This window comes from Mandrillus leucophaeus, unplaced genomic scaffold (genome assembly GCF_000951045.1).
Source record: "Mandrillus leucophaeus isolate KB7577 unplaced genomic scaffold, Mleu.le_1.0 Scaffold762, whole genome shotgun sequence".
Classification (NCBI taxonomy): domain Eukaryota; kingdom Metazoa; phylum Chordata; class Mammalia; order Primates; family Cercopithecidae; genus Mandrillus; species Mandrillus leucophaeus.
The window spans coordinates 1,775,024-1,795,250 of record NW_012108275.1 but is presented as its reverse complement, the minus strand read 5'-3'; the positions used below and the strand labels follow the sequence as shown (position 1 = coordinate 1,795,250).

At 45.5% G+C, this 20,227-nt stretch overlaps 1 protein-coding gene across 2 annotated transcripts in view; it reads right to left on the bottom strand.

The window, feature by feature from the left end:
- Positions 1-326: 326 nt before the first annotated feature.
- SCFD2 (sec1 family domain containing 2) overlaps positions 327-20,227 on the bottom strand; it is a 510,554-nt gene continuing 490,653 nt past the window's right edge. Inside the window, exons 8-9 of one of the 2 annotated variants that reach the window (XM_011966517.1) lie at positions 13,081-13,200; positions 327-1,428 (exon numbers count right to left, since the gene is read on the bottom strand). In XM_011966517.1, coding sequence (XP_011821907.1) covers positions 1,336-1,428; positions 13,081-13,200 — 213 coding nt within the window. In that variant the 3' untranslated portion in view covers positions 327-1,335. The remainder of the gene's footprint in view (positions 1,429-13,080; positions 13,201-20,227) is intronic. The other variant, XM_011966518.1, reaches the window with a different exon arrangement.

Sequence of the window (20,227 nt, the reverse complement as noted above, 5' to 3'; positions counted from 1 at the left end):
AAGTCATCTCTGCTTTAACATTTCTTATGGATGGTTACCATTTCCTTCCTTATTCAAATTCAATACTTTAGGATTAATAGAATGAAAAAGGCACCTGAGGTCTCCTCTATTTCATGAAAGAATTGATATTATGTGGAAAACATACTTGGGCAAGAAAAAGAGTGTCTGTGTCTACAAAAACCCTGCTTTAGTTACATCTTAAAATAATCTCCAACTTGACGGTTCTTTCAAAAATGACAGTGTTTCGTAGAGAACTAAAATCAGAGACATGTGAGTGTTTTGGTTTACATGTTATTTCCTTCACCTGTTTAATCCACAATAAAACCTTTTCAGTTTTATCTGTTTATTACCAACATGGATGCCAGAAACTTCCATCAACCATACACCTACAAACATGTGGGTTGCAAGTGGTTCATTTTTGCCCTGGAGTTCTTACAAAATTTCACTAGGTGGGTCTAGGTTTTTCTGCTAATGGTCAGATGGAAAACTTACGCTTATAGAAAAGAAAGCTTTATATTTCAATCAAAACTCATACCCACAAAGTCCACAGGGGTTGCTGTTACAATTTAGACTCCCTGGGACCAGATATCTCGTATTGGGGTCTTTCTTTGGAGGGGAGGAAAACTTTTATATGCAGATAACCCTCCAATCAACCGCCTTCCCACTACAGTTCCAAGTAGCCTGGCAGACCTGCCCAGTGGGCCAGCTAGAACAATGCAGTTCTTTGTTATGGCAGGACGATTTACAACACACGCAGGCTACCAGCACTGCCCTAGACACTACCCCTCCCTTCTTTGCATTTTCAGAAATGTTTCAGAGCAAGAGAGAAACAAAGCCTCAGACCCTATTTGCAATGTTCTCTCCTCACTTATATAATCCTACGTTTATATAAATCAAACTTTCCTCACACTCATAATTCTAAAGCATGTCTAACTTCTCGAGCAACTTCAAATTAAAAGAGTTGTAACCTACCAACACTTGCCAACAGGCTTTTCTTTAGAATTAATGAACTTGTAGGTGGAATCAGGAAGCTCACAGAGGGTTAAGGATAAATGGAAATGATCACTAATTGGACTAGCCAAAAGACAGATTATCGCCTTCAGGAAAATAAGAAAAACTTTTTTTTTTTTTTTTTTTTTTTTTTTTTTTTTTTTAAGAATCACAGCAATTCAAGCAAAGTACCTCACTGCGAAGGTATCAAGACCCTTCAGGCAGAATTCTGTCATGCTCGCAATTACTGACAGGGATGTTGGTTGTGGAGGAGTATTTGGAGTGGTGGCAGAAAATTGTATCAGCATTTCCAGCATGAGTAGGTCTTATCTTCTTAGCGGATGCTCAGAAGCCAAGGTCTGGATGCAGTCGGTCAGTTGCAAATAACAGCTCAGGAATATTAAATGGCTTCAGGAGTCGAGTGGACAGCACGATTACCTAACAACGGGAGAGGGCAAACACACCGCAGGGAATTAGGGGGGCCAATCTCAGGGTACTGGATGATGAGAAATAGAATGCAACAAATGTCTTTGGGGGAGGGTATGAAGTGAAGTTCTATGAAGGAAAGGTAGAAGGCAGCCAGTTCAATGGCGCTAGTGCCCTGCCTGGAAGGAGGGGAACACAGTCTGGGAGAGATGGCCTGTAGGACAGCTGGGCTGTGTCTACTGAACCTTTAGCCAATGGGGCACTCAGGATGGCTGAGACTGGCACTAGGTACATTTGAGAGGCAGAGACCAGCCACTGCCTTGCTGCTAAATTGGACTGGATCATACTCTCGCTTTGTAATGCAGTAATTTGACCTCAATATCAAGGTTTCTCCCCATTTCAGGGAGCCTTTGCTCCTCCAGGGAGCATGAGAAGGCACATACATCCAGGAGGCGGATGTTGTTAGTGATGACGGTGATTGTTAGTTTCCTAGTACCACAAACTGGGTGGCTTAAACAATGGAAACTTACTGTCTCACAGTTCTGGAGTCTAGAAGTCCAAGATCACGGTGTTGGCAGGGTTGGCACCTTCTAAGGGCTGCGAGGGAATCTGTTCCACGCCTTTCTCCTAGCTACCCTGCGCCTTCACATTGTCTCTCCCTATGCATGTCTGTTGCTGTGTCCAAATTTCCCCTTCTTATATACACACAGTCACACTGGATTAGAGCCCACACTAAAGACCCCATTTTAACTTGATGATCTGCAAAGATCCTATTTCCAAGTAAGGTCATATTCACAGGTACCAGTGGGGAGGTTAGGACTGTAAGATATTTTAAAGGGGACGTATTTCAACTCATAACAATGATGATGGTGATGATAAGGATAATGAATACTTGTTAATTTTTATGATGTGCCAGGTTCTGAGGATTATCTCATTGAATATCCATTTGATCCTGATATCGAGCTTATGAAATAGGTACATTTATTATTCCTGCTTTGTAGATGAAGAAAATAAAGTACAGAAAGGCTCAGGAACTTGTACAAGGACACACATACAGTCAGCGGCTGAGTCAGGATCCCAGCGCAGACAGGCTGGCCCCAGTGCCCCCGTGCCTCCCTTCCCTGTCATCAAGGGCTCTGGGCCCTTTATTCCCTTACTCCATATGCACCTTTGGGCTCCTCTGGCTTCTTTCATGGTGACCCTGTCTGCTTCCCTCAGTCTGGATTTTATTCCGGGATAGATTTGTCTCTGCAACAGTGGGAGAGCCTGTTCCCTGAGTCTGGGCTGGGGGCATGATGTGCTTTATAAGGGCCTGGTTAGGTTTTGCACAAGCAGTATTGTATGCACCCTAGAAGAAGAGGTGACTATGAGGAAAGCTATCCGGGAACCTGAATTCCACAGCCCACAATCCCTTGGAAGGGGATTCCAAGGCCCACAGCATGACTACCTGGCTGCGCTCCTTTGGTGCAAGTGGGCCTGCACACTTTACCATCCTCCTTTCCCACTCCCCACATTGTCCCAGGTATAATTAAATGAGTGAATTAACCAATCCATGTCAACGAGCTCATTGGTGGAAAACAAAAAGTCTGTACTCCAATGAAGAGAAAAAGTAGAAGAGGAAGAGAGAAGGAAGCATTTTCTTGTTGTTAAAGAAATAATTTTTCAACAACCTTATGAGAAAGTTTTCTGTTTAAAAACTTAGTTTTTGGAAGCATCTATGTTACTTCTTCTTGAAAGAGGATTATCTTAAAAATATATATATAGTTAATGTCAGCCAAGTCATATTTTTGGCAGAAACAAATTCACTGAAATCTGTGTTTCATGATTTTCCTCGAAAATCATGCAAGGAGCCTTTGAGGACAGTGGGTGAAGATTGGCCTTCTCTATCATCTGCATGCATGGTTTAGACACCATTTGAATGTGTGTCTCCCAAGAGGGTCTCTACTTATTTCAGGTCTTCCTCACCAAACCCAGTAGGTAATTGAGCCTGGCGGCTTCCAGGCGAGTGCCATCAGCAGACCCTGAGTAGATCCCAGCTCCACGCTGACCGGCCAGAAGCCCTCCAGAAAGTCACAACTTACAGCCTTGCTTACCTCATCTCTCTCAGAAGGAAAATAACAGTGCCAAGCTTGAAGCAGTATGGCAAGGATTACATAAGATCATGTATGTGGAACAACACAGGAAGTGCTCAGCAACTGTGAGCTGCTATTGTATTGTGGTTTTGTGATTCAGTCCTAGATCTCCTTCTGAATCTTATGAAAGCTAAGAACTTTCTAGAAAAATATACAGACGTTCATACAAGATTTTGTGTTATAGTTTTAGGGGTGGTTAATGAACTCCTAGGAATTCACAGACCACAATTAAGAAGCCCTTTTTCAAGCTGGGTGCGGTGGCTCACGCCTGTAATCCCAGCACTTTGGGAGGCCGATTTGGGCAGAACACCTGAGGTCAGGAGTTCAAGACCAGCCTGGGCAACATGGTGAAACACCATCTCTACTAAAAATACAAAAATTAGCTGGGCGTGGCAGTGCACGCCTGCAGTCCTAGCTACTTGGTAGGCTGAGGCAGGAGAATTGCTTGAACCCCAGAGGCGGAAGTTGCAGTGAGCCGAGATTGTGCCACTGCACTCCAGCCTAGGTAACAGAGTGAAACTCCGTCTCAAAAAAAAAAAAAAGAAAAAAAGAAGCCCTTCTTCAGAAATCTTTTTAAATGCACACATAAAGACAAACATTGTGCACTCTTTGGAAGTTGGTTCTTCGAAGGAGGTAGAGGCCAGTAGTCGTTCATGCAAAGGGCCCTCCCCTCCTGCTGTGACTTGGCGGTCTCTAGCACACTGCCAGCCTTTGGGGTCTTTAATTCTAAAGCAAAGATGGTGGATTCGTCTCCGGCTGGGGTGAGGGTGGGCCTGAGGGCTAGGGTACATCTCCATCCCCATGGATGCTAAGTCTTCTTGGCAGGTTTGAGGAACTTGGAGTGATAAGGCTAAAAGTGTTGACTTCCAGAGCAGCAATAACTGAGCCCAAAGAATCTGTCACTCTCGGGTAGTGTGCTGGGCTTCCAGTCATGGCTGACAGAGACCGTGGATTTGGCTACTGCCACTGAGCTGAAACAGTAAGGCCAGTTCCCACATCTGAACAAGCAGGTATTTAACAGTAATCAGTCTACAGCTTTGTGAGGGCTCAGCCAGAGGCTGTCTGGGGTCTGCTCTGTGGAGGGGTGAAAAGAAACAGATGGAAAACAGGGGTTTCTCAAGCAGTAAGTTAGGGGGCCTTCGTGGAGGGGAGACAGCAGGACTGAGGCCAGGAGGCTTTGGGATAGCACAGTGGTTAAGAGCACAGGTTTAGGAGGGTCCAGTCTGCGTTGGACCCTGGCTGGGCCACTTGCCAGATGAATGACCCTGGAGAAGTTGCTTAACCACATGGAGCCTCAATTTCTTCATCTGTAAAGTGGGAATGATACCCACCCCACATGATTATGTGAGGATCAATGTGAACATCTTCTAAAATATCTGACACAATGACAGGCTCCAGAGGGGCTCAGAATGGCAGCTGCCATGACTGCTTTGTCACCATCACTGTCCTCATTATGTGCATCCCCAGCTACATCCTTCCACCCAGCTCACAGCTGTCATGGGGTGGATGCAGGGGAGTGGAATTGCCAGAGCCAGTGACCCTAAGTGTGAATCTGATCGTATTACTACCAGGCTTAAAATCCCTACAGCTTCCTCACTGCCCTCTGGTAAGCCCAGCCCTCCCGGAGAGCATCAAAGGACTTCAGAACCTGAACGCTGCCAGCACTCCGCATCCGGCCCTTGCCTCCACACCCCCAAATCAGTCCCACATTCCAGCCTCCCTAACTCCTCGCAGTTTTGCACCTGGCACTTTGGGGATGCTTCTTGGTCCGGGAGAGGAGCTCCCCACTCTGGCCAAAGACCCGTCCTCCATCGTCCTTCAGCAATCAGTTCAGGCATCACTCCCTCCAGAAAGCCTTCCCAGACCACCCCTCTCCAAAGCCTGAGTGTGTCCCCTGGCTGTTGGTATCTCACTGTATTCCCTGTCAACTTAACTGAGTCTTTTCATTGTTTCTTAGCACAGTGCCTGATACACAGCAGGTCTTTGAATCAGTTGGCACCTGATTGAGTGAACAAAAACCATAGAGCAGTGAAGGAGGCAGGGAGTGTAGCCATGGTCAGCGGGAAGTTTTCGCTCAGGGCAGCTCTAGTGAAAGATGCTCAGACAGCTCCAGGTAAATGTGTTTCCTCTCCATTCGATGAAAACCTTACTTGTCTCTAATTCCTATTTTGAAGAGCAAGCAGGATCATACTGCTGACATTTCACATAGAGCATGAAATATAAGAGTTGGTGGTCTTTGAGTATGTTTGCATCTTAGGCATCTTTCAGTATTGGCTACTTTTGAGCATTTTCAGAATTTTAAAAGCACATTCTACTAGAACATTTCTACATTATTTGGCTAAGACCACCCTAAAATTCTAAAAAGTGGGCCCTAAACAGGAACAAAGATGCTCAAAAATGAAAAAGAAAATAGTCAAAAGAGTTTGAAATTAGCTGATCAGATATGACATTTAATTGTTTTTAAACATGATCATCAACCATGTGATAGTGGACAAGTTAAGCACTAGAGAATTCCTTTCAGAGAACTGGTCTTTTCTCAGGCAGCCAAGGGCACTGAAGAAAATTCCCATGGGTGATGCTCAATCCTTGCCCACCATATGGCTACTTTTCTCTGCATTTTCTAAAATGCTTCTTTTGATTCTCAGTATTAGAAATCAGAGGTACATAGAACCTAAACCTGGTCTTCCGTGCTTCCTCTCCCTCTCCCCTTTTCAGGGTCCCTGCCATCTCTTCTTCTCCTCCTTCTCCTTCCCCTCCCTCTCTCACCTCCTGTTTCTTTCTGGGGGTAGTTTTTGTTACTTCTTCTCAACTCAGACCTGAGTGTCATTCAGGGCTGAAGAGTCAGCTGACTTTACCCCTGAACCATCAACTCCTAGCCACCCCACTTTCACCTGCTAATAGCCAAGTGGGCTGGCGGCAGTGGCCAGCCTCCTTCTCAAGTCAGAGGTGTCCAGGATGCTCAAGAGCACCCTGCAGTGCTCAGAGCTTGGCCCAGCCACCATATCTGCCCTGCACCATCCACCCACTGGAACACCTCCCACAAAAACAGCCAATGGGGAGAGAATCTTTGCTGATTAAAAATAAATTTCACAGTCAAATATGAGAAACGGGGTTTTTAATGAAAACAAAAAATTGTTTTCGAAGAGCCTGAACGACACTGCAAGCTGCAGGGTAGTTATGACGTAGGTGTCAGCACGTGTTGCTGACTGCAGGCAGTTCTATCAAGGAATGTTTGAAGATCCTGCTCATTCATCAACAACAAGCCTCTGTGTCAAAGCAGATACTTGACATCAAAAAATTATACCGGCTGACTGTGAGACGGGGTGGAGGACATCAGCCAGGGAACCAAGTCCCTCCAGCAGCTTTTGGCCGGCACTGGCTCTCTACTCCAGCTAGAAGGGGGATGTACAGTCTTTGTTCTCAGGCCTGCCTTGAACTCCACATGGGCAGCCCAGCCCTTAGGAGTGACCCAGCCCTCTGGGCTTTCTGCTGCTCCAGACCATGGCTATAATTTGTAGGTGCCAGCATCTTCCTGTTCTATTTCTGCTGAACACAGAGGAAGCAGAGAAGTCCAGGATTTCCATTCCATATCCCCCTGATTTCTAACACTCAGTATCAAAGGAGCAAGGGGTACATTTTTTGTCCCCTTCTCTTTTAAATTTGGGAGATTCTTCCCCAAAGTGACCCACATATGCACAGGCACCAACATGCATATTCATTCGATAGGCAGCTTTCGGAGCATATATTGTATTCACGCTGTACAGGCACATGCACACATACACACTCACACACCTGTGCTAAACCCAGAAGGCTTGTATCATTAAGCCAGTGACACAGTGGATTAGCCTTACTGAAAAACTTGGGAACCATCTGACCTGACTACCACTGCCACAGAGTCACTGTGCTGTGCTTATAAGGCTCTCAGAAGACCTGAAGTATGAGATTCAGATCTTTTCGCTGTTGTCTCCCTGGGGCTTCCCATCAATTTTAGAATAACCTGGAGGCAGGTTTGTGGAGCCAGGATTAGGGATCCTTGGACCTCTTAAGTTGTGTGCAAAACTGTGTGTGAGCATATTTCTGGGTCTACTATTTTTTTTAAAAAATTATTATGTCTTCACTAAACATTCAACTCTGGGTTGGGCATGGTGGCTCATGCCTGTAATCCCAGCACTTTGGGAGGGCAAGGCGGGCGGATCACTTGAGGTAGGAGTTCAAGACCAGCCTGGCCAACACGGTAAAACCCCGTCTCTACTAAAAATGCAAAAAATTAACCAGAAGTGGTGGTGGGCACCTGTAATCCCAGCTACTCAGGAGGCTGAGGAAGGAGAATCACTTGAACCCAGGAGGTGGAGGTTGCTGTGAGCTGAGATCGTGCCACTGCACTCCAACCTAGGCGACAGGGCGAGACCGTCTCAAAAAAAAAGAAAAAAAAATATTGAACTCTGTAAATGCAGAACCACAGGAAAGTGTGGGTGCGGCATGCCTCACTATGAAAAGCAGTGGATGGGTGTCATCTTGCCCACTGGCCCTCCTCTTGTTCCTGAGCTGGCCGTTCCCTGTATTTTTTCAGAGGTTCCCTCCCTGTTATTTTCTTCTTACAATCACAGGCTTCTGCTAGCCTCTCGGCTACCATCCAGCTGCAAAGTTCAGCCAGCCAGAGCTGTCTGGCCGTGGAGTCCCACAGTAGGCATTGAGTGAGTGAGGAGAGAGGCTGGTGTTGGGCATATGCGGATCAGAGCAGGGGAAACCTGGAATTTCCCACTTGGTGTCTGTGGCAGTTTGGGATGGGGGAGGTTGCCCTCTTGATCCCTTTTCAGTAGACAGGAAAGAGGACCTTCACCAATGCACACATTTTCACTCATCAGTACATCTCCCAACAACCACAGGCAGGAGAGTGGAGAAAACATGTCCCTTTTAGAGCAGAGAAGTCTTCAGAGGCTAGCAGGTGGGCATGTGGTTTCTGGTTTCCTATGTTTCATGCTATTCTTCCCACTTTTTGCGAAAGAGAATTCATTTCTGGAGGTGCTGTGAATGGATTCTATTAATTTCCTTTGAACAGCTGATCCCTGAATGCTTTTCAAATCTCAGATCCAAAGCCTTCTCCATGGGAGTCTTGCTATCTAAAAGAAGCTCATCCTCCTGGTTTTTTCTACACTAGCACCTATCTATGTCTGCTGTCCACTTGCCACGAGCTGGCGCTTCCATGTTTATTGTCAGTTACTACCCAGTAGAATGGAAGTTCCATGAAAGTAGGAATGTGTCTAGCTTGGTCACTGTTCTGTCCTTAGCATAAAGGACAATGCCTGGCACAGAGCAGATCACCTTTTTGCTTTTTAGATACTCTATAAACGCCTGTTGAATCATTAGTTAATTCAGCTTAATAGGAATGATTGTAAGTTCCTGTACGTGGATCCAAAAAGCACCCACACAGCAGTAGAATAGGGAAGATTTGGAATAATAGCAATAGATACAAAAGACAAGGTGGTTTTAATTGTCTACAATGTCAGTGTCAGTCAATAGGTTGGTGTGGTTTGTGTGGTCTTTTCCAGAAAAGCTGCTTTTCTGTTATGTCGGAATGACATAAGTAGAGTCTCTAATGTTCAGTATTGGACATTCAATTAACATTCATGAATATCCAATAAGTGGCAGACTCTGCGGTGCTGAGAATATAATAGTTGAAAAATGCAAAGTCCTGAGGCTGGAGGGGCATAAGCAAGGACAAGAGTGGCAGGAAAAGAAGCCCCAGATGTAGGCAGGGGTGAGATCATGTGGGCTTTGTAGGCCATGGTAGAGAGGAGGAGGAGATGACCCCAATTTTCTCTGAGCTGATCAGTCCACACCAAGGTTTGGCTTTTGGTTCCAATCAAGTGCTAGAGAGGGAGACAAACTGGGGTTGAGGAGAACTGCCACATCATCAGGGAATTCAGGTCCATGTCACAGGGTAAGAGGTGGGTGGCTACAGGAACTGATGATATTCAGTTTGGAGAAGAGAAGACCTGGTGGAGGACATGGGAGCTATCTTCATATGTCTGCAGAATCGTCGTGTGGAAGAGGGATGAACTTCATTTTCTTTTAAATTCTGTGTGGCTTAAGAGCTAGAACCAGCACTGCTGAGTGACAGTACCAAAGAGGCAGATTTGGGCTTCATCTAGAGGAGATATTAGAACCAAGAATGAAGCCCTCTGTGGTGGTTAGTAGTGAGTGTCAACTTGATTAGATTAAAGGATGCAAAGCATTGTTCCTGGGTGTGTCTGTGAGGGTGTTGCCAAAGAAGATTAACATTTGAGTCACTGGACTGGGAAAGGCAGACCCACCCTCAATCTGGGTGGGCACAATCTAATCAGCTGCCAGTGGAGCCAGAATAAACACAGGCAGAAGAACATGGAAAGATTAGATTGGCTTAGCCTCCCAGCCTACATCTTTCTCATATGCTGGATGCTTCCTGCCCTCGAACACTGGACTCCAACTTCTTCAGCTTTTGGATTTGGACTGGCTTCCTTGCTCCTTAGCTTGCAGATGGCCTATTGTGAGACCTCACCTTCTGACTGTGTGAGTCAATATTCCTTAATAAACTCCCCTTTACATCTACATTTATCCTATTAGTTTTGTCCCTCTAGAGAACCCTGACTAATATACCCTCCAAGCCTCAAATAGGCTGCAGTGGGAGGTGACAAATCCTCATCCTGGGAGATGGTCAAGTAAAGGCTGGATAGTAAAGCCAGAATGGAAGCACTAGCTATGTCTATTATTGCTGTTTACATCAATGATCAAGTGAGGGTTACTCCCTTGCTCACCCAAAGGTCTTAGACGGTCTATTGGGTATAGATTCTGTAGAACCTATCCCCTTCAATTAGGTCACATGTGTTCTTGAACAGAAGTCAGAGTCTGAGCAGACACTGGAACTAGCACGCATGCCACTTCGTGTATTGCTAGGGCAGCAAGGCATGATTTCCGCTGCACTCTAAAAAGCAGGAAGCTGGTCCTGTCTCATATCTGCAGAGTTTGCTGTAGGGCCAGGGCAGCTGTGTGTCTGTCAAGGTCTAAGAAAGGGAGACCTGCAACAGCAGGTGTCACTCTGCAAACATTCAGGTAATTCACCTCCTTCAAAAATGTGGAGTGAAGGACTTCAGGATAAAGAATGCCTCTTCTGTTTCCCCTGCTGCCTGAGGAATCTTCCTAGGGCCTGCTAACTCTTCAGAGGAGCTTTTTGCACAAAGGACAAGTAGCAGTCAAGGTTGATCCTTAAGCTCAAAATTCTTTGAGAAGCTCTCTCTGCAGATGACTGAGCACAGGGTCAGATTGCAGCAAAGTCACTGTAGATTCTGGGGCTCTGCTGTCAAACTCAGGTCACAGGGCTTTGAAAACGTCTGCATTTTATCCTTTTAGAGTAGGGATTAACATGTCTTTCAGGCTATTACAATGCATCACTGTTCTGAAGAGCTAAGAATTTGGTTCACTATGTTAGAGGGGCAGCAAGAAGTGTGGTTTCTGATGAAAAAAAAAAAAGAGGTCTTGCTCAAAAAGGCAATCATTCATTAAACAGAACCATATCACTGCTGGCAAGGAGGGTGTTAAATGAAGCAGAATTTGCAAATTTATCACAAATCTTACCAGCTATGACTACAACAGGTGATAGTAACAGAAGAATGATCATAGTCAAAAACTGGTCACTGCCCTGCTCAAGAGCCTGCTGCAGCTCTCTGGGTATCCAGGTCCCATTCCTCAGTTGGGTGTCTGGAGACCAGCAGGGACCAGACCTTCTTGACTTAACCTGGTAGCTCAGCGACTCTAACAACACAGACTGCTCCTACCAGGCCAGCTCCCTTGGAGTCAATAAACCCCTCAAACTACAAGGGTTACTGAGTCGCTGCCATTTGCTCAGGCCTGGAAAGCCCCAGCCTTTGTCCTCAAGGAATTTATATTTGATTGGGGAGACTAGACCAGCAAATATGAAGTAGTCAGGGAGAAGTCCAGATCTGCATTTCCCAGTATAGATGGTGGAGGTGGGTAGAGATGTGGAAAGAGCCCGGAGCAACAGGTAGGATGTCACAAAAGGGAAGGATGCAGCTCCTGGAGCTGGCTGTGTGGATATGTACAGTAGTGGGTGGAGGTAGGAGGTGGCACAAAGCTGTAACCCCAAAGCACTGGGAAGATAACACCCCCAGAGTCAAGTCTTAACCTGGGGGGATGAGAGTGGAAGGGAAGACATCCCAGGTTCTCTGACCTCTGGCGTGACAATTCTGAGCCGTGTAACACCAGCTCCTCAGGGGCCCCTGGAGGACCGCGCACCCAGAGCATACCCAGCTTGGCAGTGTGTTGTTTTGTGGCTTTTCATCTTCACTGTCTTTTTTTTTCTGAGTTCTTCACTTCTGCTTCTTGGGATCATCTGCCAAGTAAACTACCTGCTCTCTCATCTCTGGCTTTGGGGCTGCTTTGGGGAACACACTAAGGCAAGCGTTTTACATCTTACCAATTTAACAGGCTGTGCACCCCCAGTCGCAGGAGAACTTCCAGAGGCAGGGGTTCTCCTCTTCCAGAAGCCTCTCTCCCTGGGCTCCTGCTGCCTCATCCTGTGAGCCTCAAATCCTCCAGCACAGCAGTGTGGTGACTGCTCAAAAACGGCCGGGAATAACTGCAGCCATCATTGACTGAGAGTTCTGAGCCAGGCATAGTGCTAAGAAGCATATTCTCAAGCCTCTTCTGACTTAAGATTCACAGCCACCTTGGCCCATTTTCTAAATGAGGAAACTGAAGGCTTTTTCCTCCCAGATCACCTGCTTAGTCAAAGGCAGAGATAGGATTGGAACTTGGGCCCATAAAATAGAAAGGTCTACGTTCTTCACTACTGGGCCACAGAGCCAGTTTTCTTGTTTAGGGGATGGGATGGGGCCTGGCAAGAGGTATAGAGAAGAAAGCTACAACACTAGTCATTGTCTGGACAATGCTCCTTCCCGCACTCCTCTGACTCTGCTCTCTAATTGCCACAGTTGGGAGGTGGTTCTTGGAGTCATCCCTCCATTATCTGGAGCCTAGAGAGCAGTGAAAACTCCTGAGATATTCAACACTGATTGGACACCAGAGAATATAGGACCCTAAGGAATCAGGAATAGGGATAACAGTACCTTAGCCCCAGAAGCCCAGAGCTACAAAAGAAGAGCTCTCCTCCCTCCCTTCACCCCACCGGACTCCACCCTACCCCAGTTTATTTTGCAAACAACAGAGTTTCCATTTAGGGCTAATTTGCCTGGTGTCATAGCATTTAATCTGTCATGATAGACTTTATCAAAATGACCCAGTCCTGCACCTCTGGGAACAAAGGAACTTGTTTGTTCCTGTATGGGCATGTAGGGCTGGTTCTGGCTGCAGGAAGACATTGTGACACAGGTGGCAGCAGGAGGGAAGGAACAAAGCCAGGAGGGTGATAGGCAGGCAGGCTAGGAGATGGGCACTGGGACCCCTGGGTGGAGGGCCCTCACCCACCCTTCACACCCCTGCCTCTGAGCTCTTGTTCAAATCATGGAAGACTCAGTACCTGGGTTCCTGGTTTCAATGATGCCACAAGATCTTTGACCATTTTCACTTCAGAGACTGTGACCCCACCTACCACAAAGAGGATCAGGACAGGGTAGTCACTAGGATGAGGGCGGCTCACCTGCAAAACAAAACACCAGCAATATCAGATGGATGGCAGTGATGCAGGTGCGATGCAGCTGGGTGCCATCTTCATTGTCCCTCTGTAGAAACCTCAGGACTACTACTGATAGTGGCAGGAGGCAGATAAATCCTAGGGAGATAGGGGTGGGACCCTGGTGAAACCTGATGACAGTTTAAAGCCTAGCTACAAGTCCCAGGTAAATCCATGGATTGGATTGAGAACCTGTCTTCCTATTTGGTGTGTTTTCCTCTGATTAATCCCTACCCTTCCCCTATTTTACATATACCTACCCTTCCCTAATTGGTTTTTTACACTGTCATGTCTATCTTTCAGTGGTGACTTTGTTTTAGCCTTTTTTTGCATACTTGCAAACCAATCAGCATGCACTTCCCATTCTGAGCCCATAAAAGCCCTGGACACAGCCACACACAGAGCGAAACCACCTGACTTCAGTTGGGGACCACCCTTGCATCCCCTCTCTGCTGAGAGCTGTTCTGTTGCTCAATAAAATTCTTCTCCACCCTCCTCACTTTTCAATTGTCAGTGTGACCTTGTTCTTCTTGGGCATGGGACAAGAACTCGGGAACCGCTGAATGCAGGTACAAGCTATAACATGGGTGAGCTGGGGCATGCCTGCCTAGCTACAGGCTGAGCCAGTGCACAAGCCATGTATGGCCCAGTGGGCCGAGTAGGTGGGGCATCTCCTGTGGCAAGCCTGGGGTCTAGCAAGGCCTGGGAGTGGGGCATTGCTGGCTGTGGAGGTCCCTGGTTGGCAAAGTGGGTGAGAAAAATCCTGTGTCACTACCTTCATTATGCAGGTGTGATAAACAGCCCTTAGAGAGATGATGATTTCTTAGCTATCAGATGTCCCAGTGGTCTGTGAACTCATTGACTGGGAAAATGTATAACACAACTCCTTATTATGTCTCTTTCGATAAAGATTTCATTGAAAGAAAAGTTAAAGGAGCAGGAGCTACTAAAAACAAGAGAAGGCTGAGGGACAACTTCTTTCTTTCTTGTTAATCTCAGTATAAATGTGCCCTCTTCTTTGTTGCATGACTCTGTTTATTTCCTTCAAAGCATGTAAAACAGCTTGTCGTTACTCTATTTGTTTATTTATTTGTGTACTTGTTGGCCATCTTCTCTACTAGAACATAAATTCCATGAAGCAAGAGCCTCATCCTCCTGGTTTATGCTATTCCCAGCTTACCTAGTACAATTTCTGGTACATAATAGGTGCTCAATAAATGTTTGTGGAAATAATAAATAGTTAAAGCCTTAGGTAGGTGGAGGCAGAGGGTGTACAAAGATGAAAAAGCACAGGGCCCACCCCTCAAGGTGCTTACAGTACTGACTTACAGCCCTTAACTTCTTCAAGCTAGCCTGAGCTGAGGGTCCATGTTGCATGGAACCTACACAAGATGCTGTGGAGAATTCCACCTGATTCCCTATGATTTCATCAATGAGGTAAAAATATTCTTATATGCTAAAATGAGAATAACTCAAAGTAACCACTCAGGAAATGCAAAATGACCAATAACTAGACTCAGTGATGGGGATACTGAGGGGACAAGAAGGAATTTCTGAAGACAGTATGTTTTGAGCTGAATCTGGAAGCCACAGTTGGTTTGATGAGGAGTGGGCAGGAGAAATAGTGTGAGCCAAGTTCCAGAGACAATCAGTCACCAGAAGGGTGGAGCGGGACAGGGAGGCCCAGCCAGAATGGAGCATGCATGGAGTCCTTGCAGGAAAAAGTCTGCCAGCTGCCTGCGTGGCCACCAAAGCCAGAAGGTGGGTAACAGGCTTCACCTCCAGCAAGGAGAAGGGGAATGAAGGTATAAGTGTACATGTCCATCAAAACGCATCTGTGGGTCACAGGCAGTCCAGAGGAGTGCCTGGGGGAGGAGCAGGGCAAGAGGAAGCCCTTTCTCTTACCACCCCCCAACTCCTTTCTCAGCTGAGATCTCTGGCTCCCTTGCCTGATTATACCCACGTTTCAACATCTTATTCTAAAAGCACTTGAAAGGATGATGCATTAAGTGTTCCCAGTTATGTCGTTATTCCTTGGCTTCTGAAGAGGAAATTCAGAATGCAAAGACAGCAGGCAGGAGGAAAGGAAGGACAGAGAGAAGAGAGAGGACTAGGGGACTATCTAATGGCCTCAAAATAGGTGGTGGTGAATACTGGAAAAAATTTCAAAACACTCTCATCTTTAGAAAAAGACTCAAGTCCGCATCCTGCTCTGTACCTCTGTTTCTCCCTGATCACGTTTGTCAACTGCTTTCTTCCAATCTGCATATCAGACACCATAGCAACCCTGCTTTTGTCCTACTGTACCCTGGAATTGCTCTCACAGGAGTCACCAGTGGCTATCATATTGTAGGAGTCAGTGGACACTCCTTTGTTGTCATCTAACCTGACATTTCTGTGGCATTTGTCACAGCTGATGACACCCTTCTTAAGAACCATGATAGCACTTTCTCTAGGTGGTTCCTTCTACCCTTCTAATTATTTCTTCTCAGATTTCTTAATAGGTTCCCTTTCTCGGTATGCCCATTTAAATGTTGTTACTTATGGCCCCATCCTTGGCTCCTTGCCCTTTGCACTCAATGCAGCATCCCTGAAGGACCTCATCTTCTCATGTGCCATTTTTTATGTACATCTCAAACCTATGCCTTTTGCTCAGTCATCTCTGTTGAGCTCCCGTGGACAGCACCACCCAGCTCCTGCGGACGATACCTCCCGAGATTTCTGAACTCAACAGGTTTCAAATGTGATCCATGATCTTTCCCCAAAACCTTTCCTTCTCTTGAATTTTTAACAGCATCACCACCTTCACAGTCACCTGAGCCAGGTACATGAGAGGCATCTTAGATTTTGCTGTCTCTTTCATCTCCCAGATGAAGTTCTATTCATTCTACCTACTTAAAGTTATCAACATCTCCTTGATTACTTCCACATTAGATCACTGCTACAGTCTTCTAGTTTGTCTCCCCTACGCAGTTTGGCCATACCCCATCCATTCTCCTCATTTTTGCCAAGTACGTTTTCTAAAATACAAATATTTATTATTGAATATAGCAAACATTGCACTTTTTTTGGTATTATCTCATTTAATTTTCAAAATATCCTTAGAAAACAAACACAATTATTAGTGTATTTTGCAAATGCAGAGATTGAGGTTCATGCACAGTAATGGATCCAGGAGCAAAATGCCAGAGGCCACACTCTTAAACACCTCTCGGCTCCATCACATGCTCAGATTCTCTGCATAGAATCTCATAACTTTTAGGATAGAGTTCGAACTCTGTAGTTTAGCATATAAGGCTTTTACAATGTGGCTCTGGTTTATGACTCTATTTTCATCTCCTCCACACACACTATTTGCTGGAGCCATTCACGGCGGCTTGTGCCATACCTGAACACCTGGTATTTGTTTTTTGGAACATCTGTTAAACATATGATAATTTACTGAGTGTATGCATATCACCAGTGTGCTGCTCCATTAATTTTGAAAGTAAACAAACCAGTGTAACCAGCACCCAGACCAAGAAACAGAAAACCAGCACCCTGAAGAGACCCCCTCATGACCTACTCCTGTCACTACCTCCCCACAGGTAATTATCATCTTGACCTTAACAGTCTACCTTATACTTACTCAACTATACACCTTGGGGATTTTCCATATCAGTAAGAAAGGCCTGCAGGCTATAGACATGGTGTGGACCACACCAGTGGGTTTTGGCCTGTTTGTGCTTAGTACTTAGCACCTGGTAAGCTTTCAGTAAATGTTGCATGAATGAAATAGTTACATGAAGGAATGAATCATATCCGCAGGTTAACAGGAAAGGCCCTTCTTTTCTTAGAAACTCTCCCTTTACTTTATACATAGTTCTTCTGCCTGAGTAAGTAACCCGGATCTTCCTTCCAGCCCTACAAACAATTGTTGTTTCTCACTTAATCCTGGGACAGAAATAAATTGGCTCCAGAACTTGAACGTGGTACAATATGTTCCCAAAGACATATGCTTTCTATAAGAGAGTCTGGAATCCAAAGTACATTGGGAGAATCCTGGAAGGATGTATTGACAGATGAAAAGGGAAAAAAAAGAAACAAACTGCGACAACAAAGAACAATACCCTGGGGCTAAGGAGTGGGGGGAATGTTGGTTTTGGTACAAATAAATGGGTCCAATTAATGCATGTTGGTGTTTGCTATTTTGGTTTCTGTTTAGATTCATGTTTTGATACCAGACTTTTCTTGTGGAGCTGTTCAAGTCAGCAGACTGTTGGGAAGTGGAGTCTTTTCAGTCTTTTCCATCAGAATAACACATTCCTTATAATAGGCCAAACATGACTAAGCCCTGTTTGCATGTTAGTTCATGGTATAAGGCACTTTGAAGATGAAAGACTGAAGCATAACTACTGCAATTGCAAATGCACAGATTAATAAAGTAAGTCCGAGTCACTGTTCTTTCTTTCATTTTCTAAATCTTTGCTGGCTGTGATTTTAAGACATCAGTTCTGGTGAGAGAAGACAGTTTCCTTACACCATTCCATCTCAGCCTTTGCAGCAGAGGCTGCTGAGACCCCTTTGAAGGAGTGCACCCCTGAGAGAGCTCTTTGATGTGTTGTGATTGTCTTCTATCACTGGGGTTGCCAAAAGAAGGGTTTCTGCTGCTGCTTCCAGTTTCCAGGTGCCCTCTAAGAGTTTGGGATCCTGATTCCTCCTCCACATGGTACTCCTCCACTCAGTTTCTCTTTATTTGTGATTCATTTGTCCCTACAACAGGCAAGGGGCAGGTCATTCTACAACAATGGACAGGGCCTTGTAGAAGGAAGACAGTTCTATAGGAGCTTTGGCCTTAAGGGGGTACTAAGCCTCGGAAGCACCCAGGCTGACACTGAAGTTGGCCCTTGGTAATGGCTTTTCTCCCCCCAGGAATTAGTAACAGCACTGCCACTCCCTCTGAACACTTCACGTTTCATGTTTTATTCACTTATTCATCCATTCAACAAATATTTATTGACTGACTACTGTGGGGCCAGACACCATTCTAAGCATCAGGGATTCATCAGTGAACCAAAGAGAAAAGAACCCCTGCTGTCACAGAGCTGATATTTTAGCAGAGGGAGAGCGACAGTCAATAAAATCAGTAAGTCAGTGGGTAAGTAAGGAAGGTGGTGAGCACTATAGAGGAAAATCAGGTGGGAGAGGGTAAGCGACAAGCATCACTTTATGCAAGCCTTGGAATCTATGAAGTAGGCAGAAGCCCCATTTCACACAGAGACACAGAGGCTTAACGAGGTGGAATAACTTGTCCAAAGCGGCGGGACTAGTAAGCTGTAGGGTTGAGGTTGAAATCAAAGTCCCTCTCGCTGCAGAGCTGTAACCGTTGTACTTTTCATTCCACATACTGCCTTTTCTCAACAAAGTCTTCAAACGAAAAGCATTTTTATCAGCATTCATCTCTTAAAACTCTGTACTTTCGGTTCTTTAGAAACATCAGCCAGTCACCAGAGCCTGTGGGACTTACTTTTACTTACAGTTAATCCCATTGCAAAAGGTTTCTATGCTGCTAGAGCCCGTCGGCTGTTCAGCTTGACCTCTCTGCCTCATTTGCTGCAGTTGATGGCTTCCTTTTTCCTGAAACTTCCCCCCTGCCCTCTACTTTCTAAGCCCTCTTAGCTTCTCTCCCTCCTTGGAGGGCTCCTCTTGCTCGACTTGCTCCATGACAAGCTGTGTTCCTGACTGCTCTGGCCTCTGGCCCCTGATCTTCTCCCAGACATCCTCCCTGGGTGGCCCTGTCCCTGTCCATAGTTCAATGCCTCACACATGCCAGTGTCCCCAGATTGCTAACACTGGCCCAGGCTCTGCTGAGCTATAAGGCTGTCTCTCAGGCTCCTACATTCAACAAGTCTAAAGTGCAAGTTTTCTTCTTTTCCAGTTCTGCTTCCCGATGGAAACAATGTTAACACTGTCCATCCAGTCACTCCAAACTAAATGAATGGCCCTAGACAGCCTCCACTCATTTACGGCTGCATCCCGTCAATCCCCGTCCTGTGGAATCCACCAGGCTTCATCCCCGTCCCCTTGTCCCTTGGCCCTACTTGACCTTAGACTTTCATCCTCTCACCTTCCCTCCCCAGTCAGTCTGCTCTTGTTTCTGTCTCATGCACTGCTGCCAGGGTGAACTTCATAAAATGTAAACTGGTTATATATTCCTAGCAAACATCCAATGGCACTTCAGTGTTTCTGGTCAAATGTCAAAACTCCAGCCCTCTGGGATCTAGTTTTTGCTTATCTCTGTCTTCATATTCTTCTACTCCCTGCATGTCACCCTTAGCTCCAGTCATTTGGAACTGCCTGTACTCACCTCAATGTATGATGGCATTTCATTACTTCGGAGTTCCTAACTCCTGCTGGTCTGGCAAAATCCAGCTCCCCTGGGAAGCTTTCTCTGACTCCCTGACTGAGCTATTCTTCTGTGCCCTCACATTCCGTCCACCACACCACTTATCTCTTCTCTCCGCAATCCTCAATTTTCTTATCCATCTCCTTAACAAACTTTAAGCTACGTGATATAGCTGTGCTTTGGCAGGTAGGGAACCTGGTTTGTCTCTATATCTTCCTTAACCGCAACAATGACTAGCATACAAAAGAGCCTCTCAATCATTGCACACTGTCAGATGCAATATACAGACTGCCAAAATCAAGTTTGTGTTTTTGCTTTACAGTTCATACCAAAATCTATCTCACTTGAACTTATGGATCATGTTTAGCTAATGTTATGCAAATATTGAACCCTATTTCATAGCATGGAGTATGATTGAGAAAAACAAAATATAAACAATGGTTTCAAATAGTGTTGCAAAGAGGAATTCCAGGATTTGTATTCATTTAATCAACAAATGTGAACACTGAGATATTTTCCTCTTGTCAGAAATGTCCTTAAGTCCAATGGACCTAATCCAATAGTTCAGCCCTCTGAGTCTTGCTTCTTTTCTTTGCTTTTCTTTTCTCT